Source organism: Oxyura jamaicensis, chromosome Z (assembly GCF_011077185.1).
Source record: "Oxyura jamaicensis isolate SHBP4307 breed ruddy duck chromosome Z, BPBGC_Ojam_1.0, whole genome shotgun sequence".
NCBI classification, from domain to species: domain Eukaryota; kingdom Metazoa; phylum Chordata; class Aves; order Anseriformes; family Anatidae; genus Oxyura; species Oxyura jamaicensis.
In genome coordinates this window covers 44,264,860-44,289,263 of record NC_048926.1, presented here as the reverse complement: position 1 = coordinate 44,289,263, position 24,404 = coordinate 44,264,860, and the positions used below count along the sequence as shown (strand labels likewise).

Genomic DNA, 24,404 nt, shown 5'->3' with positions numbered 1-24,404 from the left:
CGGATGCCTGCTGCAGCTGCCCTAAAGATGTTAGCTGGAATACGCTCACGCCACGCAGTGAAGGCAGACTCACAGGGGCTACTTTTCAAGCTGGTGAGCAGCTATGTCAGTAGTCACAGCAAAACAGCACCTTAACACACTCTGGTTCAGCACAGGAGCGACTGTCACACAGTAAGCTGGCAGAGCCAAACCCTCGGGTGAGGAAGAAAACAAGGCTGAAAAGACTGCAAAAAGCACACAATTATTTGCTATAGTGTTCATGTAGATCAGCCTCCTTGTGAAACAGTTTAAGTGGCTGCTTAAGCAGCTACCACAGCTGCTGTGCACATACTCAAATCATGCATTTTCAGCAGTGTTTACTTGCAAGATCGTGCTTCCCACTTCAGAGTCTAAAGAGGCTGTTCAAGTGCCACACAGGTATGTATCTGTTCTAAGGCTGTTACCTCTTGCACTTATTTCTGTTGGCATTTCAAAGATACTTGGTGTCTGTGAAACTTGCTAGTCATCAACACGAACTCTAGCACTCATAACAAATTTATTTCAGCTCTGAAAGACAAGATTTAATTTAACACTCAGAGTTTAGTCATTTTTGAGACGCATTTGTGATCGTTAGGTATTGATGAAAAATGGAAAAAGCCTTCCCATCCTCAGCTACTTCTTAACTGCAATTATCCTGTTTTGTGGATTTTCACATCCTGAAAGTTTAGACCACATGAAATTACAAGTTTAATGTACACAGGTTTTTGCATGTCTCACAGATGTTGCATTTACGAATAGCTGACTGCATGAGATCACATACATGTGCTGCTGAGTACGATCATCCTGTCTTTGCCAAGGGTCTTAGAATAATGTGAAATAAAACACTACCTGTATTTTGCAGGAAATATACCTAGTGCTTGCAAATCTATAAACAAAGATCTAAAGAAGAAATGTTAAAACATTTTCTTTAAATTGGGAGCTAAATAGCAGGACTGACAGATTTTCCCAAACCATTGTGCTTTTTTGTGCTTAACTGACACGGCAATGCTTCCTCAAGAAATATCCGAATGAGGAGGGACAAGATCTAACACACTCCAAGCACTGATCCTGAGCCAGCTGTAGCTCTGATCTGAGGGACTGCAGCGCGCCCCTGCAAATGATGCACCTTATCTGAAAATGCCTGGAGGGAAATCAATCCCATGCAGTTTCAACTCACAGACTAGGCCGTTACAACTTTTTCTGTTGGTAACTTCTCAGCTGCTGGGAGTGAGCACAGCACCTCAGGTTCTTCCCTTTGAGAGCTGTGATGGTAGGTAAGCACAGTGCCCAGACAGCTTTCCAGAACAAGTAAAGCTAAATTATACTGGTAGGGACACAAAGAACAAGAGAAACAGGGTTATACAACAATGATGACTGAAATGTTAAGCAAGACGATCTAGAAGCTCTGAAAAGGCCAGCTTCCCAGGAAGCCTCCACGGAACCTGTGCTTGCTTGTTCCCTTAAATAAACTCACATCCCTATGAGAGCTTAATAAGGCAGGTATTGTTTCTTAGCTTCCTTTTAATGCTTATCAGAAAACTGCTTATTCTGCTACCTTCCTGCTGACTCTGGTTAGGTCTGATATTAAACTACATCACCACAGGAATACAGAAAAACACTGTATTGGTACCAGGTAATTGCTTTAAAACAATTCATACAGTGTTAATGCAGGTCCACACTCAACGTCCCTTACAAGCTAAGTTTCCATTTTGCTATTCATTCACTGGATCACAGTTCTTTTGATCTATCAGCAGAGTCTGTTTTCACATATTTTATAGCTAGATTATATACCTAGACTCATTGGATTATCTTGAGTGGTCTTCCAAAAACTATAGATTAAGAAACCACTTAAAACAAGCCAGTAGAAGACAGTAGTTGTATAATATGTAATACACGTCAGTTTCCATGAATCTGATGCCATTAGTTTTTAAAGTCTAGTACTTCAGCCAGGGTAATGTAGCCCCATACTAAATAAACACAGTATATTTTATTACCCTGTGCTCAACTTCAGATGTGAAGATGCAAGCCAGATTTTTAACAACAAAAAAACCTTTCCTGCACAGAGTGCCTGCACATAGCTTTATCCCAGGCACAGCAACAGTCTCAGGCTGAAGGAGAAGGGGGAGACTTTTCCATATCTCAACGCCTAAGACCAATCTTTATAAATTTCAGCTTCTCCCAAGACGTACGCTGAATTCACCCCTATTACAGTGCTCCAGCATTGTTTCCACATTACCAGAAACAGGTTAGGTTTGAGGTCACCGGTGCATGAACGTCCTGTTTAAATCTGGCTGAAGCTAGATGACTGCACAGGTTTCCCTGCAGCCAGAGAATGGCGCAACCCAGCTTCCAGCTCGCCTGTAAGACCCTACTCAGGGATCCACACAGCAGCACGTAAGTGACTGCTGCCAACCACAGACTGGCTGAGACCTCCTTCCCCCAGGGAGCAGAGGCAATGGGCTCGCTAAGCACAAAGGCTTCCTCCCACAGAGCACGTCAGAGGAATAGTATGTGTCTCCTCGGGAAGGGCACAGCTTTCTCTGTGCGCTTTCTCTGTTACCTGGCAGGAGTTACAGACAGCTTTCCGAGCAATCCACCTGTGCATTGGCACAACTCTGATCTGCAAGCTGCTAACAAGTAATGGATGAGCAACAAGCCATACCCCCTCATATTAAAAGAGGAACTTGACTAAAGTCAAGTCACATCTGAATTCCGTTACGGCCGCAAAACCTTTATGCTCACCGGCACATAATGGTCTCCTTTGAAGCATTAACTCCTCAATGTTCATGTATAAAACTTTTCTGTTTACCTTTACAGTGGAAACACTCTGCAGCTAAAAAAAAAAAAAAAAGGTTGCTCATGTCCTTGGCTCAACATGACAGACATTTGTGATTGATGGAGGTCACATCTCAACCCTAAGGGGCAGGTTTTATTATTTAGTATGCTGTAACACAAAGCCTTAAGTGCAAAGTAAATCTAGTTTCACTGTTGTATTGTGACTTCAGTTGATACTGTAACAGGAGAGCACACTTTAAGAAAAAGAACAACCCTGCACAAGAAAATATTTTGTATAATCATTTCCATTAAGAGCAAAGCTGTAATGTTCTGCTTCCCTGATACTACTAGGTAGAGGTGCTAGCTTTCCTGAACTGGTGCAAGTGAAACCACGCCTCAGGTCAACCGCATTCCCATAAAACGCAACAGTGGTAGGTGCAATTTCTAGCCTTCTCAAAGGAAGGCTGGCAGATGTCTTTGCCACCCACATATTTTCCTCTGGGAAAGAAAATACAAGGCACCTGTGGAAAAAGGATTTCTGGATAGCGCTTTTGCAAGTCATCAGGCTTCCTCAACTATGAAAGCAACTAAGCAGAAGATCTTGGAGGAAGTCATTATGGGAACCTACACAGAACCAGTTAACCTTCATAGTCAGCATGGCCACCTCGTAACGACTCAGTCACATGCTGTGTTGATCACATTGCTCACAGTGTAATATTGCCTAAACGACAATTAATGATTATCTAAGGATTTCTCATGAAGCTAAAAGAAAAAAAAAAGCAAAACCCCAAATCCTAAACTAAAACTGCTTGTTTCAAGCAACTTAATCTAGTTAACTTCAAGCCTACAAAGTTTCAACTACCTTGCTTGTATTTCCAAACAACAAAGTAAGAAAGTTAAAATTCAGAACCAGTTTATTACAATTTTTGAAGCAGAATCAATTTAATGAGTTATCTGAATTATTTTACATTATAGGGTATAAGCACTCTTATCTAATTCAAAAATTCTGCCAACTTACAGAAGAAAAGTTTTCTGCTATGGATTCTGTGGTCAGATGTCTCTTGTATATTGAATATTTCAAAATTTCAGCCCAAGATGAGAGTGAAATATTTCTACTCCTGTGAGAAACTAAGTTGTGTTTTTGCAGTAGAGAACTAATTGTCTGTATTGAAAGGTAGTTCTGTAGCCATAACAAGGAGAAATGCTAACTAGATAAGTAGACGGTAGAAGGTCTCACTGTTCCAAAATATGGTAGAAGCTTGAGTCAAACAGGATGAGCAGTGTGAGAACAGTAAAACAAAGATCACAAGTTCTCACAGCATAAGAAAGGAAAAAAAGGGAAAAAGGAGAAATTAAAGGGTTGAAGAAAAAAAATTGCACATATATGGTATAGAGAAGCATTGAGTAGCTTGTGAACTTGTAGTACTCAGCCAACAAGGAAACAGGGGAGGTGATCAGGCGTTGGGTAATCGGGAAGAAAAGGTTATGATTTGTTTACTATAACGAGCTCCTGATTGACAAGATGCCCGCCACTGCAATCGTAAATAAAATAGCTTCACAGAAGATCCTGCCTGAAGAAAATTATTTGAGATTTTTCCTCATACTCCCATTTTACTTAAGGTTTTAACCACTTCATTTAACAGCTTATAAAAACCATGCAGTTGCCAAGACAGTCCTCTGACGTAAAAAGCGTACCAAATACTTTGAAAGAGCAATGTTTTTTTTTTTTTTTTTTTTTTTTTTTAATCCTATGCACTTGACAACATCATACTTGGTTTTTCTATACCTAGCTAACAGAAGAAAACAAGGCATGTTTCTGCATCACTCTTCCTCCTCATTTTCATTTGTCCAGCCCATACCAGAGAGACCAACAGTGGTGAAATCCTCTCTTGTGTGCCTGAATTCTTCCAGTATATTGAACAAGAAGCTTTGGCCTCAGAATGGCTAGTCAGAAGAACACAAGCACCAAAACGCAGATGAGTAGTTAGACAATTAACTTCTACTAAGAGGGAGACCCAAAAACTCCTGTGTGTCTTTCTGCACCCAGACACAGCTGGTACTTTGGTTTTAGTCACCTGAACTCCCTAAGTGCCAGTCTGGTTACCATGCATGGCTACCAACATCCTGGCCCCGCTGAGTGCATTAGTATTTTCATCCTGCCCACAACATCCAAATTTCATATACAAAGCATTAATGTAGCGGGCAAGATTACTATATGCTCGGGAGCCCAGGAGCCAACTGCACTCGCTATGAGATGTGTTCCATGTGTTAAGAGTCGTATTTGCTTCAGCTTCTTTCCTTTTAGCTCTGTGAAGCCTTTACTCCTAGGTTTCTAAACACACATTGTGGATCTATATGAGGGCCTGTAATTCAGGATTATGAAGTCAAAAGGTGCCACAATATCTAGAAACCAGTGCTACGAGGCTTGCTTACGTGCTGCTATTCCCAGTAAACACCAAAGACTCCTCCTCTGAAAAACCAGTACAAGGCCAAGTACAGTACATGTACAGTCAAGAACAACTTTGTGACAAGTTACAGGTAAAATTAACAAAAATTTCAGCGCTATTTTGGTCAAAACACGAAGAAGCTCCATGCTGGCATCAAGCCTCACAAGCAGTCAAGCTATTGACTTCTAAGTGTAGTAAGTTAACTTACCAATAAGATAGAAGAGGAATTTACAGAGCTTGTTTTTATTTGTTCTATTTATTCTTCAATGAGCAACTCAAGACCTCATTAGAATCCTATATATGGATCTATCACCCTCTCCTTGCTTTCTTATGCTTTGGTTAATATTATGGGGGGGCCAAAAAGGTGGCAGCTTTCTCTGAGACCTGGGATGTGGAGGGCTAAATTCTGAATTAAGTACACAGGAACTAACTTTAAAAAACCATGAGCCTGAATACTTAATGTTCAGTCACTTTCAAGTTAATACAATTCCCCTCTTTCTGAGACAAGATTTTCACAGCATTATTCTCTTTTTCCACATTTTAGAAACAGAAATTCATCATTCCAAAATATGCTTCAGGAGTTCATGCTGCCTTAAATTAAGATTTCTAATTCAGATATGAAGACACTTCTTTGGCAGATAAAAGCATTAACAGAAAATTCTACCCACAGCTTTCCAGTGAAAAGAATCAGCTATTGCTATCAAGCTGCTTTGAAGGGTGAGGCCATCTGCATTATTTTTCAGCATTATTTTTCAGCAACTGCTATACAGGATTTAGGATAAAGCAGCTGCAGCCAGAAACCTACCTCTAAGAAGTACCACACAGTGAGTGTATTTTGTAGGTCTGTTCTCTAAATGAAATCATAGTAAAGTGGAAGGAAAAAACAAAATAGAAGACAGAGATTGTGCATTCAAGGTTACCGGCAGGCCAGTGAAAAGGGAACCACATAGGTGCAAAATGTGATTGAGGAAAGAAAATAATTATTGCTGTGTAACAGAGGTCTGTGTTTTCTACAGTCTGTGAAGTCTGCCAAGAAGATGGCTTCAGTGGAGCTTACTGGAAAATAGCATAGTAATCCCAAAATACAAAAACACAAAAGAGACTAGTTGGTTGAGTGATGTCGCTGGATGGAAATAAGTATGATTAAAGTCAGACAAATTCAATTGTTTGTGTAGTAGAAGAAAAAGCAGATAGCTGTCACAATTTTAAGTTAGATGAGGAAGAGACAGTGTTTTCCAGTTCATACATAACATGCACAGCGTTCCTTGCAAGATGACAGAAGAGCCCAGAGTATGAATTTGAGTCCAGAGATTATGAATTTTACTTCCAAACCAAGAACACAATTGCCAGTATATCAGTCTAGAAATGTGAAAACGTACCTGCTTCCTCTAAATTTACCAAGAGACAGAAATATAGTAAGGGTCTTCAAGCATCTTTCATATTTGTGTACGATTGCTGACTCCTTTAAGGAAGCATTTGATTTAAAGATTCAGAAATTAAACGTTCCGTAAATTTTTACAGGTCAGTTTCCTGACACAAGGTACTTAAGAGAAAAAGCTCCAAACACCAGCACGCATTAAGCTTCTGATATTTTGTTTTGCATTCAGTGTTGCAAGTACATTGCCACTGCAATAATTAATGATGGCCCACATATTTCTGCACACAAATTGCTAACAAGTACTTTGTTGGCTGATGTAATATTTGCAGTGAGGGAGTGAAGTGAAAACTTCACCAGCCAGTTACTCCTTAGAAACAGCTGATGAATAATGCTGAAAATGCTTAAAAGGCTACACACAACCATGCAAACCTTTTGCTGACCTGGGAGACAAAAATCAATAGTAAACAGGCAGCAGACACACCATCCTGAGACTTGTGTGTTAACATCTGTTGACAGCCACTAAAAGGACAGCTGCGACAGCATGCCTTTTGTGGACTGCAGGTTCTACGTAGCAGAGAAACCAGAGATTTTTTTCTTCATCACTGCTCGTGTTATTACACTTGCTTATTAATAACAAACCAGTGCTTCTTGTAGACTTTCATTTTGTTACGAGCTTTTCATAGCTGGAACACAATTTTAGTTTCACTCCTTATCTAAAAAAGTAAGTCACATGAAATCCTGTTTATTTGTGGTTATGCTCTCTCTTCTTAGAGTCATACATTAATATATGCTCCGGGAAAAAAATAAAATGTGTTTTTTCAAATGAATTTAGTTATAGAAGAAAATACTTACTCAAACTATATTCTAATCAGTAGGGAAAGTTTTCACTTGGGAGAGATTCTGAGGAAAGCAAATTGGGTTATTTAATGAGATTTCAGTTTGATTTTTGCTTTGTTTAAAAATGTTCTGTAAGAACTAAGAATGTCAGGGGAGTATGTCCCTGGGCAAAATGTGAATATTAGAACATTAGAAAAAAATGATTACATACTTAACTATCTGAACATATGATTAAAATGACAATCCTTTCGCCTTTTAAATAGCTTTACATAATATCATAGTGATTTTGAGAATAATTAAAAATGGTCTTTACAGCAATTAGTATATTCAGTTTATAAACGGATTGCTAACATGTCATCTATTTCTCTCTGACCCTTTAATTAAATATGTTACCTTTGTGATACCAAAGCAGCACTTACTCAACTTAAAAGATTCATGTGGCAGTTTTGAAAAGTGGAAAAAAACATCTTTGACGCTATATGGAGATTAGTAACTTGGCAAAATGATTAGCTAAACTGCTACACAAATAAGTCTGTTGTGCTTCACACTATCAATTTTATGAAATATTAACATGCATCGGAAGCAAAATCTGCTTCCATTCAATGAAAGTCAATGGGGATACACAAACACACACACAGCCATCTTGCAGTCAGTGGAGCTCCTATTCCATGAAAAGAAGGGGGAGAGAGGAACAGTTCCCTTCATCCTACCACTGTTTGCAGCTACTGAATTTTCGTCAGAACCCTTAAGTCCAGTCACTTTCCTGATTTCATGTGGACAGATTAGATCACAGAGCAGAAAGAAAGCACTGCATTAGTAGCACTGTAGTAGCAGGTTATTACAGGAAGAATATGAGAGCAAATATAAATGGGGAGCAGAAGAAGAATCAAACTAATTTTGTTGTATAATCAATGAAACACTCAAAGAGTTTTGAACAAACATCAGGAGTAGTAGATCTGACAGGAATTATGAGGAGTTTTTACTTTATAATATTCATCTTTTTTAGAAATACTTATCCACACAAAGTCAAACTAATGCAAATGTGTATTTCTGAAACTAAAAACAACAACAAAAAACAACAAAAACAAAACAAAGCAAAACAAAAAAAAAAACACACCCAGACTACTAAAGCATTACAGTAAGAAATCACATGTGGGACTAAATATGTGTAAAAACATGTTTTAATGTATTATGCGTGTATATATTGTAGCAAAGACAAAACTTCTTAAGGTATTACCAAGTTTTGTTCTTATATCTATACTGTAAATCTACATGTTACTGAATACTCACCCTAAAGTATCTTTATAAAGTAAGTGGAAATATAATTTATGAAAGTTAGTAAACAGGAAGGCATAACCTACAAGAAAATCACATGAACAGCCAAGGAAAAGAGAAGTGCTGTGCAAGATTTTTGTACCAAATCACATGCATTTGTTTGCATGAAATACATAGTCTGAAACACGTTTAGCTGATGCCAAACAAATGTGGCCATAATATGGACTGTGTCAGGCATCGAACCAAGGTTAAAACTTGCATGTGCTACTACTACTGGACACTGTCAAGCTGAAAAAGGTGAGTAATGCTTAATGACTGAACTAGCAATCTATGAGGAACTTGAAGCTAGACTTGAAGCAATGCAGAACTGTTCTCTGCTGACATATTTATCTCAATTCATTAGCAATAACTTTGGAAGAAAGAAGGGAACTAAAATACGGATATGAGAGTGCAGTTTACATTGCAACAGGAGAGAACTGGGAAAATACTGTTCTCTGTTATGTGGGCAAAAAAGAGAAAAAAGCATTCAGTTGATGCTGCCTTACATCACCACAAAACACCACTAAATTGCTAAACTAACCTCTATCTAGAATCTATATTTCCCTCTGCTCTTATTTTCAAATCTGTTCAGCTCTAGGCTATTCTTCTGGATTCAGAACATCAATAACAATTAAAATAACAAGCAGAAAAAATCCTGAATATACTGAATTGCTATTTAATCTTTGTAGTGCCATTTAGACTGCAAAATACCGTCTATAAATCAAGAAGCTACAACTCTGGCCCCTCACACCCCCAAATAATAATAACAATTCTCAGGCTACTATCAGTGATCTTTGTGGTGGTAAGGAATACCCGTCAAATAACGGCAATTCTTACAGAAAGGATCCATTTCCTTAATATAACAACAACAACACGTTATTCCTCCCCAGGTCTCTAGAGCTACTTACAGTTCCAGAATAAGAATCACATCTGTTTTGTTCTCATAAACATCATGCAGCGTGATCACATTAGGATGCCGAATTTCTTTTAGTATGCTGACTTCTCGCTCAATATCTTCCCGGCTCACTCCACGCCGGCTGGATTTTGTCCTTCGTTTCTTGATGAATTTTGCTGCAAACTGCTGACCAGTGTTTTTCTCACGGCATTTTTTCACTACAGCAAACTGCCCACTAAAAGAGAGGGAAAGAAAGAATAACATTTGGTTCAAGGAGATTTAGAATTAGGAGTAGCTTGCGTTTACTGCTATGGGGAGAGACAGCTGTACCTCTAAATTACCAGCTCCACTGAAATACATAACTGCTTTTTGTGCAATCTAATATAACACCTGGAAAAAAGCTAGATGTGGTTAAAAAAAAGCTAATCTGAGATTCTGCACACATACACATTTCAGCGTATTTAAGTAAAAGATACCACCTGTCTAGACCATTAGATTTTTGTCAAATATGTGCATTGGGGATTACTGGGGGAAGTAATTGCTTCTGGATTTCTCCTGCCCCATTCATGTTGAAGATATTTTTTTTTTGTTCTCCAAGACAGACAGTCTTCAGTTTCTTCTGATCTATCAATATCCACTTTACCCTCAAGGTATTACCTTTATTTTATTTAGTTTTGAAAAGGATACTATGTTTTCAGGATATTACTTCATGTTTTATTTACTGTAGTATCCAGAATTACATTCATTGTATCATCATCTCAAGCAGGAAGTATTTGAAGGTGAAAACAGTACCAAGGTACTGAAGAATAAAAATCACTGATTGTGTTACAAACCAGAAAGTGCTCCAGGAAGCAGCTGACTCCAGAGTGTTATTGTTGACATATAAATTTCCTGCTGCTAAATGTACATACTGATTCGGTCCAGTTATCTCCAGGAATCTAGTGCTGCGTTAAGAGTAGGATTTCCAATAGTGTGGAGTTTTCCTCTTTAGTTTTCTTAAATCTCTTGCTCAGGGTTCTCTAGTAATTCTGTTCCTTGTTTGTTTAACTGTACAAAGTACTTGAAATAATATCCATGAGAAAATAGGCTAAATTTAGCCTATCTTGTCAACCAAAGAAGTGGTAGCCCTTAAAGCACGTTTATAGAAATGGTTAAATCAAAGACAAGCTTAGTAAGCTTGAATATCTACTCAGGGATGTAACATGCAGGCATATGTAATTCCAGTCAGGAGAGGAGCTAACTCATGTTAGTGGTTAATTAATTACAGCTGACAGAGATCTGCATCACCTGCAGAAAGGGCATCACATAAAGATGAGATGACAAGTGGGAATCATTCAAAGTTACACAGCTCATGAACGAACTCAATCCATAACACTAACTTTATGATTAAGAAGCAGTATGTGCCAAATACAGTGATGAAGTAATTAAACAATTAAGGAATGCATGTCAGGCAGAAAATAGAAGATAACTGATAAAAGCAGTATTATGCAATAAACGAAGATAATCAGCCAACCCTCATGGCAGAGGGGTTGGATTTAGATGATCTTTAAGGTCACTTCCAACCCAAACCATTCTGTCATTCTGTGAAACAGTCAAAGGGCTGTGGCCTTTGAACGTAGCCATGGGCAGGGAGAACTAAATGCAGAGAGAAGTGGTCAATCTAAGTTCTGGGGTTTGGTTTTACTTCCACATTACGATCAACCCTCAAGCGCTGTTCTTCATTATTTCATGAAATCAATTAGTTTGTAAGATGACTACGTTGCATGAGGAAAAAATATTGAAGGCAATGATTTATTTATTTAAGTTCTCTTGCATTGTCCTTCCCCTGCATATCTCTGTTCTAAAGGTAGCACAGCACAGCTCACAGCGTGAAGCTGTCGAGGGCCAGGTTTGCCAACATGAATTATTGTTACAAACTGTTGTAGTGGACTGAGCTGTGCTTAGGACTGTGCCAGCTGTACCCTCTTTCCCATTAGGTGTAGCTTGGAAGACCTACTTCACTTGGCTAAACTTAGACAGCTAGAGACATCTGAAATCTTCTCGGACATCGCAGGCGTTCAAACAGGACTAGGAGACAAGGTATGGGACCTCTGGCAGATCTGTGCTCTCCCAGACTAACAGCAGAGGGCTAGTAAAAATGCTCTAAGGTATTCTTGACCTTCTCTGCTTGGTTCAGTTCAACTCTGCAGCAGCTCTCCCAGCAACAGAGACTCTGGGTTTGACCTCCCAGGTGGGCACGATTTTGCAGGAGAGGACAGCCAGCCGGAGTGGAGGATGCGTTCAGCTATCTGCACCGCTGTGAAGAAGTGCTCGCGCAGTGCTCCGGGCCATTGCTTACAGAGAGAAAGGGCTGTAATTCCCTGCCTCCCTCCTGCTCAACATGTACGCGCCTCCAGAGATATGGAGGCATTCAGATTTATTGAAAATGCTATCTATTTTTCAGAAAGTTCAAAGCTGAGCAATGTCAGGCACCAGACACAGGCACCACCACCACTCAGAACGGCTTGTCCAGCTCGTGAGTAAGAAGGAAGCAAAAAGACCTTGCTCATTTGGCCAACTGGCTTTCCGGCTAAAAGGCTATACCGTTTGGTAGAGGAAGCAAAGTATTTCTGTTTATGATTCACCTACAGGCTCAAATGGTATGTAGCAATCTACAGAGCTGATCATGGGATAAAAGTACTGCACACCACGGGAAGGGTACACACATTAAATGACATGGCTACTGGCAGTATTTCTTTACAATCAGTACAGACAAGTAATTTTTTGTTTAATCACAAGAGGCTCAATATTGTTATCCATTACACTTTCTTCTCTACCTTTGATTTCCTTTTCCTAGGTTCTACCGCAATACTCAGTGAAGTTACAAGCACGTGGCAGAGCAGAAAAACGGAGAGAAATTCTGGGAATTTATTTCCTTGTCTCTTTAGCTACTCCTTTGAAGGAGAGCTTGTTACAAATACCCTCATCTCCCCATACCACAGGCAGAAAAATACTGGGGCTAGATAAAAGCCTTCTCTGCCCAGCAACAATAACTGCAGTTATTTTTCTTTTTTTCCTGTTTGAAAAGAGAGGCAATCTTTGCATAAGTGAGACAGCCCACATCATGATTTTAAGCTATTACCATCTATTTTTTGCACAGATTTGCAGTTGTATATGCACTCAAACAGCACATTAATAATGACTTTACAGCTAAGTGATTCACAGCTCCAAGAAGCTTACGATTTACTCTGTGTGTGCACGTGTAACAGCTATTCTCTTCCAACAGCATGCATCCATTGCAAAAGGAAAAAACCACATTCACCTCAGAACAATTGAATAGTCATTAGCCAGAGAAAGGAAATATATTAGACCTTTTCGGTAATAAAACTATTAAGCTTAACCACTTTCTTGTCAATGCTTACCTCAGAAATTTTAGAACAGATACAGATTTAAAACAAAACAGCAACAACAACAAAACACCACAAACAAGAACAAAAACACACACACACACAAAAAAAACACCACTAAGAAAAAGTAAGAAACATAATCACTGATAATATAAGACTCTGGAGAGGCTGAAACTGAAAAGTGACTCTGAAGTATGTGTATATACAATACATTTTGGTATCCAAGATGATTTATTATGAAAAATTGACTGGGGTTAAGAATTATCTACGTTTCACTGAAAATGCATACATCACTGACTTTGAAGAATTCTCATATTTAAAACATCAGATATTTAGTCCATGACAGAATTCTTCCTTTAACATTTAACAAAATGTCTTCAACAAAGAGTAATGCATTTTGGGCTCCTCTCTAAATAAAAAGCGTTCTGCTAGTGTTTTTAAACATGCACTGTTTGTGGACCTTTAAGCTAAAGAAAAACCGTTTCTCCAGGGTGTTAGTGGTACTTCTATTACACCATTCGCCAAAATGACTTCATGTTTCTGATGCCTTTAAGGCTAAGAGCTCTTTCATCTTATGTTGGCAACGGGTCAACTATCATATTACAGCATGAGGCTGACCTACTGAAACAAAGACCAGTTAGAACAAGTAGATCTCCTCTCTCCTCCTCTTCCAGGCTATCTCACTTCTAGGGTCATTCTTTCCTCCAACTACAACCATCTGTTTCAAGGATAACCCGATTTACCACAATTCAATATAAAAGTGTTATCAGAAGACCAATATACCAAACGACTTTATAGATTGCTACCATCTTTTTTTTTTTTTTTTAGGATGTGAGGTTCTACAAACCTTTGACATTGCTCGAGAGTGCAAGAAAGTTATCAACTAACAGGTATTTAGAGTAAGTGCCAATTATGTACCAAATAACCTTCTTGTTGTTGCTGTTGTGGTATTCAGCACATAACCCCACAATTAGTTGTTTGTATTAAATGCTGTATATGCAGATCATTTTTGAGCTGCAATCAAAGGAACTATTTCATGCCGGAGATCTCTAAGCCGTGATGATTTACAACTCTCCAAACTCCTGTTTTAAAAGCAGAGGAGAGGTGTAAATCAAAGGGTATTTACTGAACTTTAACCAGTAAAACTGCAGCAACGAGCTGGTGTATGTCAGCTCTGTTACTGGATACAAATGCATTAGACCATACGTTCTCCTACTGATGCTTTAGTTCCAGGTCCAGCACTCATTCATTCGGCTTCTTCAAAGCCAGAAAAAAGCACTTTAGTTTTACAGTTTCTCACACTTTCGTATGTTTGATTTAATGTGTCTAGGTCACAAAAAACAGCGTAATTTTAGGAGACACTTACCTTAAAGAAATATAAAAGTAAATCACATAAGCCCACATAAATAATGCATCTGACATTTTTTTTGCACGTGGCACAATCAGGTTCAACAGTGAAGCAGGATGACAGCTTGATGTGAGAACAAATACTTCTGCTAATAACAGTAATTTGTTTTGTGATCTTGCAATTCTTACTCAACCAGCAGCTAATTACTATCCTGAATCCACTCTTTTCAGGACACTTGGCACGATGTCTCCACATCCAGTGATTTTTCAGACTTGCTTCTGAACAAGTACTTATCCTATTAGCTAACCATTAAATTTCTTTTTTTAAATAACATTAAGATAATCTGCTGCCCTTTATAATACATATATATATGTGCAAAAGTTATGCAAAGATGTGACAAAATTCCCAACAAAGAATGAACACTCCCGTCTTTATTTGTCCTGGCGTAGTGGGATCTCAAAACAACTAACTAATCATTAGCATGAATGATGGAGAGTTTTAACTACAGGCACAGGCATTTTAGAATCCATTTTCCTTGTAAGAAGGTTCTGTATTGTGAATGGCTTCCCTTTCAGAGGGCTGATCATAGTGATTAGGGGTGGCAGGCCCACCACCTATTCCAAGTCCTGTACTCCTTCCCACCCCCATCCTGCAGCAGCACCAGGTTTTCCCAATTAGCTCTGTCAGTGATGAGATGAACTTCTGCTTCAAGAGCCTTCCAACAGAGCTGCAAGTTGGGCACAGAGGTGCTGAAGAAACCCTCAGGGACCGGTTTCTAATATTTATTGCCACAAATGTGCAAGTATGGGTGAATTATGCAACTTCCCACAAAGGACTGTATTATTGGAAGCAGGGGATATGAATAAAGGAAATTACACTGATACCAGAGTAACAAGGTGTCTCAGGATGTTTCTGGCATTATGGCACTTTTTTTTTTTTTTTTTTTTTTTTTTAATTCACTATACAGCTCTGGAAATCTGATGTATTACTCCTCTCACTATGTGACTGCTCTCCATTTTAAAACCACATTCATCCAATGGTGAGACACTTAAATTACACTACTAAATAAGCATGCAAAAGAAACCACAACTCAACCATAAAGCTGTTTCCCCAAGAAAACAGGTGCTAGCAGACTAGGGATATTTCTGTCTTTCCTCCGACCTCCTCCTCCCTTTTCTGAGCACCTCAGGATCTTCTGCCACTTCACAAGTGGCAAAGCAAACATCCTCTCCCAAAAGTCCATGCTCTGTTCAGACATACTATTTGTGCTGATATATTAGTCTGCAAAATTCAAAATGCAGGTAGCATTTTTCTCTCAGGGAACTGCAGCAGGGAAGGCCAACTGAGCAGGTGATTGTCGTCCACCCCCCCCCCAGTCTCCACACCAAAGAACAGAAATTTTTGAAAACATGAGAAATCTCCTTTTGCTGGGGGATCAGTGGATTTGCTCATATCACTTCATTGAAAGGATGCCAAAGTAGCATTAAACAGGCACCTCAGCATAGAACAAAGGGTCTTGGTAATACGTACCTTTTAGAAGAAACTGCTTTCTCCTTTTGCAGCTACTTAAGGAAAACTGCGATAGCATTTAAAATGTATGGAATCACTTCTACTGGATTTATTTCTAGAGATACAGCAACTCCTATTCTCATGCAGTTACTTCTTCCAAGCTTTTTTTTTTTTTTAAAAAAAAAAAAAAAAAAAAAAAAAAGAACTTTTTCCAAGAACAGCCACCTCCAGCGTCCCATTGTTAGCTGTCTCCATCAGTCACCACTGCCACCCACGTACAGCTCCCTGTCATGGCAGAGAACATCTGAGCTTCTCCTGCTTGTAAGGCTAATTCTCACAGAACTCTCAGGCAAGGTGTCAGTACCTGCATCTTTTCCAGAGGAAAAGAGGATTTCTCCAAAAACTGTAAAGGCCTATAGATACATTAAGTCCCCCTCCATCTTCTAAATAACAGCAGAAATAACCTTCATGTTTTCAGTCCAGCTACAAGGCCAAATTGGAGGCAAACTGCTCTCTCCCACCACCACCACCTCTTTGTGGTCTTGCACAGCCAGGTAAATGTTATGAGGCACTTGATATCCTCTCTGGTGTGTATGACTGCAGTGCCAAGTGTTGAGAGCCACTAGCACCAAGTGTTACGCTTACCCCATGAGGAGATAAGCTATCATCAGCATTAACAGGGTGGGGTAAGCCACGGTTAAGGGAGCACTCCAGGGTTAACAGAGCACTCCAGGCAGATGTGGCTGGGAGCAGCGGTGTTTCATGTGCACCGCGCTCAAAAGACAACCCGTGAAGACAACCCGTGGTAGCTACCAGCATTGTGCCTGCAGGGAACAATCTTCACTGATTTTGACAGATAATGAGAAACTGGGATACACGTGCACATTCCCGTCCTCCCTCTGACCCAGGAGGCACAACAGGGGCTGGGGAAGGGCATGGTTCTCCTGCTCTTCCTCCAAATCACATTTTTAATTTTGCAGTCAACTGAAAAGTACGGGCAGATTGGGAACGAATGCAGGAGGGGCTGATGTGCTCATACTGATATTTGTTCAGGCTCTGGAGGGCGGAAACACTTGAAGAGTGCTCAAAATTTCTGTGCTCCCTCCTTTGCTCTGCAATGTTTAATTCACTGGCAGGGACACAGAGAATGTCAGTAACACTGCTCAGCCCAGAGTCCTCTGAGTACCAGAGAGCTCTGAAAAGAGATGGCAGACAAAACGAAGAGAAGAGCACTGCAGCATGCCGGTATCTGAAGGATGCTGGGTAGATGATTGGGCTATTTCCTTCTTTATTTATTTTTATTTTTTTAATGAAAAACTAACAAACAAAACCAGCTCTGGCTAAACAGTCTTCAGCATAAGTAACACGCTTACATTTCAAGTGCTTATACAGACTCACATCTCTGGGTGGACCATGCAGTTGTCTGCTCTGCGTCCACGGCTGGACAAAGTATTTTCAGTCTGCCCTGAGTGGCAGTGCTCAAGTAGGTGACTACCCTGTAACACGAGGGAATGACACCCGCTTACCGAGATGCAGGCAGCTGAAGCCTGTCAGTCACCATAAGCGTGTCTTAGCCGTGCATAAGCACCTGGTCTGGAAAAGGGCACACTGGGCACAGCACAAAAACAGAAGTAAATTCAAGAGATGCACGGAAAAGCAGAAATAAAGAAAAGAGCTGAAAGAGGAGTTAAACATCACACAGCAGTTAAGCTAAAGAGAAAATAATACTCCAATGCTGTATAAGTGAGTAAGCAAGAGAATGAGGCTGCTGAAATCTAATGATGTACTGCAAAGATCATTGTTAGGGCTGGCCTCTTCCAGCTACTACTAATACAGAGAAGCAAATACAAGGCTCTAATTAAATTTAATTAAATTTGACCGTGAAACTAAAAATAGAAGAGTGCTGCAAATACAAACAAAGGTAGAATGAAAACACGTTATATGATTGTGCTGTGCAACATTTCCAGCACATACAAAGTTTAAATTAAGTTGTAATTTTTACTCATAAATAAAATACAAGCTGAAATGCTTTCCTTAGAAATCTGTTGGAAGAGGAGCAGAGCTGAAAATGGCAAGGACAGTAAGGAAGGGGAAGACAAAATCAGATTTATAAAGCATAACAAATGTACTGGCACCTATTTCTTAACTTTCAAGTTCCTTTCTATACACGCAAGCATTTATGCACTTATTAACTCCAGAGAAGTCTCAAAACTACTTCCTAATTTCTGACTTGGAATATCTTTTGGTGTCAAATTATGGAGCTTCAGAAGTGTCCTGGTCCCAATATAGTGTCTCAATGTATGTGACAATGAAAGTCTGATTATCTGCCAGTAGGAACACAAATACAGTTAACGTCATTATATTTAAAACACCCAATATACAAGAAGGATTCCCATTTCCTTTATGTAATACTTTAAGCAAAACCAACCAAACAAAAAAGCAACCCACTATAAAATCAATCTGTATTATTACTATATGAAATCCTTCCAGCTGGGGAAAATCTGGCAAAGCCATGTATTGTTTTGTTTGTGTATAGAAGACAGCTGGAATCATTTTTTGTCTAAACCATCTGAAATCTCTCCTGTACTACCTGTTCACAGTCTGAACAGTATACCTTTAACCCTATTAACAAAATTAATGGAAAGAGAAACAGCCTGAAAATAGCTGTAATGAATGGTTAAGATGAAGGAACCAGAACCTCATGCTTCAGACACCATAAAAAGTGTAAAAGGCAGTACTAACATAGCCTATTTAAGTGTATCCACAAGCTACACTACCTACCACAAATGTACAGAATTCCCCTGAAAACAGGTTGCAGTTTGCAATAGAAAATAAAGGATCACAGAAATACAAAATTTCCCCTATTTGTCACTTTTCTCAGCGTTTTATAAGCATGTGCTCTTTTCTTGGTGGCTTGGTTATTTTAAAAGCAATTTTTCATCTATTTTAACGTTTACCTCCAGCAGAAACCCTTGTCAGCCTCAACCCATCACACTGATGAATCTGGGGGCCTCTGTTGCTCTCCTGCCTTCTGCAACTTTGCTAGGCTGCTAACAGATTGTTTCCTATGCTTAAAGAAAAGCAATTTTTCAATCTTTACCTTGTTTTCTGAGAAATCCAGAAGAGCCTCTAGTCCCGAGGGAACACATAAAAGAGCATCATAAAGCACTTCAGTGTCTACGATGGAGCCCAAAAAGGATACCACATTTTTCACTGTTTCCTATGTTACTTTTTACACCCTTTATATTGCTCAACTAGTATATGAAAAATTTTAGAGGAATAATCAAACGGGATGATGGGCTAAAATAGAGAAAGAAATGGAATGCAGAAGATGACTTTTTGATCTGTCTATGTGTATGCACGAGCAGCCAGACTTGAATGAAAGACTACTGAGTGCCTTCATGATGCCAGCTTATCATGGTAATATAGCAATTTCTGGGCCTCAAATTTAAAAAGGCAAGTGATTAGAGGTGTGACTGGCACTGCCACGGCTCACTGCAATCTATGCACAAATCCGGTCAATGGCACTTCTCACCGAACACAGCTCCTCAGAATAATAACTATTATAAGATGGGACTGGCTGGCTCAGCAGTGAAGCAGGTGAAGAAAATGCCAAACGTGGAAAATTTTCAATATATTTTACCCACATCCTGATATTTAAAACAAGCACACTAACACACCTTCCCCTGGCCCAGCAGCCACACTTAAAAGGAAGAAGCTGATCTGCTTGAGATTTTATCCTATTCACAGAACAATGGTGCAATTTTTCCAACACAGTTAACGCACAACAAGTTTAAACCTGTTGAAGCATGCACGCACACACCTGTGCATACATTTACTGAGCCAAACAGCACTTATTAACTAGGATAGGCCATCCTGCAGAAAGGGAGCAGTAGATTCTAAGTATCAGCTGTTTGACAGGAAACTTCAACTGCTGAGGAAGAGTGATTTGTTCACGTGTAAACATACGAAGTCTAAGAAAGAGATGTAGTCTTGTGATGACTGGGCCTAATTTTGTGAAGTGGAAGAGTTAAACACAAGAATCCAGTTTACTCCCTCCTGTTTACATGCAGTTCATATAAACACTTTCACCAACTCTTTGTGTATGTGGAAATATGCCAGAATCTCTATCTGTTATAACAAGAGCACTGTAGAAATGGGACAAAAATGAAGTATGACTGCACGACGTTTTGTTTATAGTTTATGTCATACAAACTACAGCATGGAGAAACGAGGTATTCTGAATACCCCACCTTTGTATGCAGTAACTGGGTTACTGTCCTTGGAAGGGGTTTTAATTAGTAGCACAACATCTGGGAAAAAAATCAAAAAGTCAAAAATCCTGCAAGATTTGCATCCTGCTGCTGTTCTTTGCCTGAAGGCTGATGCAAAGCCCTTGCCAAGAATGGCTGCTATGCAACCACAGGATAGTGCAGACCTCTCTCTTATCTGAGGGTAAGGTCTCCACAACTTTAGCCTTTAAGGAAGGCTTTGTTTCCCATCAGAGCTCCGAAGTGAACAGGACAGCAGCATGAAAAATGTGCTCTGAGCGGATTACAGCAGGTCTCCCTGTAAAGTCGCAAATACTTTTGCTCTGAGTTATTCCTGAGCATTCACATGTCACTCTGTAGGGGGGGAAGAGTGGAGGGAATTATGAAACATGAAGTTATAGATGCTTTACTGTGTGATTCAACATGGAAACAGTTATGAAAACACCTGAAAAAACAGCAGCATAGGTTCTGCTTGAAACAGAAGCTGTTTGTATTTTATGTAGCCCACCTCCCTGACATTTAATTAGATGTTACTGGACTGTGATTTACTTCTTTACTATAAAGGGATGTTTACAGATTTGAGCAACTAGCCATAATGTGTCCTATACTACACAAGAGGCAAATAGAAAGCGTTCAAGAACATCATCCAAAATGTAAGCAGGGACGAGCACACCTTGAAACAGAAATATGTATGGCAAATTTAATGTAAATAATCACATGAAGAACGTCATATCTGAAGACAATCTGTATTGAACACTACCAAAAGATATCATTGGTCTTAGGTCAAATAATGAATAAGGAGAATACAGGAGTTACAGTACAGAATGGAAAGCTCTGAGAAACCAAACATGGCATATACAAAAGATTCATACTTCAACAAATACTTTATTATTTAAACTGAACCGCCACACAAAGCACATCATTGTGAGTCACAGTCAAGGCATACCAAGGCATTTCATCATTGTTTAAAAACATTAAATAATGAAATTTACCTAGGACTTCAAATAACAGTTAGCATTTGTAAACTCAAATTGGCAGATGACAACTAAATAGCTTAAGAGACATTTCTGTAAGTCCTTCAAAAGCCACCTACCTGTTCAGGAAAAAATGCTTCACCTCTGCACAGTCTTAGCCAGTCTCAGAGTTTAAGCTTAGGTGCTGCATTGCTGTTAACTATACCACCTACTCTTAAACTCATCTTAACACTTTGACTGACTTTATCCTTTTTATTTTTTAAATGGGAAATAAAACTTCCCTAGGAGTTGATTTCCTTCAGCACAGATATCGTAAAAATGAGATTAAGTTTTGTCTTCCCAGACTGACTTAAAATTTCATAGGGCATTATAAGTAAGTTTAAAAATAATTTATATATATATGATATGCAATTTTAGTGGAAAACAGACTTTACAATTGAGACATGACACAAAATAACCTTGCACAAAGTAATTATGTAATTGTGCAAGATTTAATATTGATGGTATTACTTTAGACGGTTCAAGTATTTGCACAGAAATGTTCAAACTATTCCTCTGGGCAGCATCTCTCTTTATTTTCAGCACCAACATGACAGATTATTTTGGGGAAACACTTGAAGACTCCTAGAAGCAGCTCCTGTCTCTCAAATGTAATGTTGTTATTTGTGTGTCCACTTTCCACAGCAGACCTTTGAAGAAAATGTTTCATTACTGCTGACAGATCGAGCTTCAATCATCTCACGATTTAACTCTGCTCCTGGAATAAAAGAAGCAGCGGGGGCAACACAACTGGGAACTGAAAGGTTTAGGAGAGGCTGGAGCATTACAACTCGCCCTCCTTCCCCATCTCGCATGCTACGCACGAACTGTCCGGCTGGCACAGCACACCCCACACACGAGGCTTGCTGCCACCATGGCCGTGGGGTGAGACCTGGGGTGACAGACACCCGTCATTGTGCTTTATTGCTGATGTGGTCTTGGCTGAAGATTTGCTATGTGTATGAAACATAACTTCTTTGCCCTTCACCTTTATTGAAGCACTAAATAAGCTGCACAGTTCCATAGGCTTTCTGTTCATCTCCAGGGTTCACCACCTCCAGCTTCTGCTCCGTCCCATCGCTGTGCTTTTTTTAATACAGCTGAAAGGCCTCCTCATTCTTTCCACAACTGTCAGCTCACTGTGATTGTCTTCCTTGCTGGCTTAGCCCTCCTAACACAAGATTTTTATGATCTCTATCTTCTCCTCCAGCTTCAGGGCCCTCAAAATGCCCCCTCAAGTCCCTTATTAGATCTAGGGATGCAATAAGCCATGGTGTCCAAAAAGTGGAGATGCTGCAAGTTCCTCCCCATGCCTTCCAACCCAGCTCTCCTCTGTTTCTCTTCCCAGTAGTCACACAAACACGTCCATCTCCAGTGGGGTGACCAGGTGCTCGAATCTCTTCCTGCACAGCAGTTAAAGTCATGAATCCACACTTCCTCCTAAGTCTCTTGTAGGAGAGAGGTCCTTCCCAAAATCATCCTCTTTCTGCATGTGCTGTGTCCTCAGTGCTAATACTTGGTTTTCTTCCTAACTGCCTAGCTTGCCTTCTCAATAAAATGGCAAGGCACATCATCAAAGAAGCATACTTGAGAAGATAAAAAACACAAAACCTGACAATTAATGGCTAATTCCTGGATTAAACAGAGTGCTTGTCGCTAGTGCTTCCTGCTTCCCTTACTTTATGTACAGTATTGCATCCCAAATGCCGTATTCACACTTCCCCAGTCTATTTAACACTCAATGCTCGTTACACAGAGAGAAACAATCAGTCAAGATCTATTACTTTCTCAGCTATGGGTGTATGAAGCAGGTGGATTCATAGTGTGTAAAATTAAACCACAGAGTTTTAAACAAATTATTTACTGTATTTTTTTTTTTAAAAGAATACATATTGAACTATAAACAAAGCATTTAAAAGGTTCTACATACCTCATTAGAAATACAAGCGTTCCTTTCAAAAGTTATTACCTCTCTTTCATTTAGATAGTTGAATAACACTTGTAACAACTGTTACAAGGGATAAATAAGAAAATAAAAATGTATATCCGCAAAGTCTAAATTTAACTTAGCAGTTAGGTGGCAGATGGCGCATCATGTGGTTACCCATCACTCTGCAGCATTGGCAAAAGGATTAATCTACAAATCCTGCTGTATAACCAGCATCAACAGAGAAACTATCTGCTTCTGCTCCCTCCCCCTAACCCCCACTTCCCTCCACTCCCCATCTCACATAACCAGAAAATTTTGTTCTTTAGGCAATGGTATTTCAGCAGGAATTTCTTGGACATTTACTCTATCCATCTGCTTTTGGGCCCAGGCCAGCTCATTTTTAAGTGCAGCCTCATTTGAAGTACAACCATCCTTATGGTATGAAGCTCCTGAATTGGCCAAGATGATTTCACTTCCAGGAATTCTGTTATGTATCAAGTTTCACATCGTTTCTAATTCCAACCAACTATCCTTCTAAGAATGTAAACATAATTTCTCTTTGTTGGCTTTATCTTTTTTCTTTCTCTTTTTTTAGACCTCCTCCCTTTCTTTCCCATTCCCAGTTACAAGAATTGATATCAACAGTCTCCCCATAACAGCACCAAAAAAAACAATATAACCCAAACACAGCAAACGAATTTTTCCTTGGGCTTACTGCATATAAGCTCTACCTTACAGCACCTACATCACTTTGTAGAAGTTCCTCCAAAGACAGAAAGGGCTCAATAGTTCACATCCTCTCCAACCTACACGGAAGAGATTCAATAGCTGGGGTACCCGGGGCGGGAGGCAAAGGGAGACATGACAATTTAAAAAATAATAATAATAATAGTAATAAAAATACCCCTAACTCTCTAACACAACACATTACTCTCCAGCCTCCTTCCTTCCAATGAAAACAGAACCTGCAACCTAGTAATTCAGTCCATGTATTTTTATGTTCAAACAAAATGTTGACACATGCTGAAGTAAAGATCGCCGCTCCTTGTTACTTGGGTATTGGTTCTGGTTAGCCTTCAGATGGTGTCATTTTAGGATCTAATGACAACAACCACCATAGTGTACTTGCGAAATAATGGATTTTTTTTTAAATAAAGCACTGGTGCCAAAATCATCCTCTTCATTAAAAATACAGTGTTCTCTTCCTTTGGTAGGATTTGAAAGTGCTGTTGTGCAGCGCTACAGAGACAGCAGATTTGGAGCACAACTGCTGAATAATTACA

General features: G+C 39.4%; 1 protein-coding gene across 1 annotated transcript in view; it reads right to left on the bottom strand.

Moving 5' to 3' along the window:
• The window catches only part of DAPK1 (death associated protein kinase 1), an 87,987-nt gene that overhangs the window by 40,694 nt on the left and 22,889 nt on the right, over positions 1 to 24,404 (bottom strand). Inside the window, exon 2 of the mRNA XM_035309687.1 lies at positions 9,678 to 9,899. Coding sequence (XP_035165578.1) covers positions 9,678 to 9,899 — 222 coding nt within the window. The remainder of the gene's footprint in view (positions 1 to 9,677; positions 9,900 to 24,404) is intronic.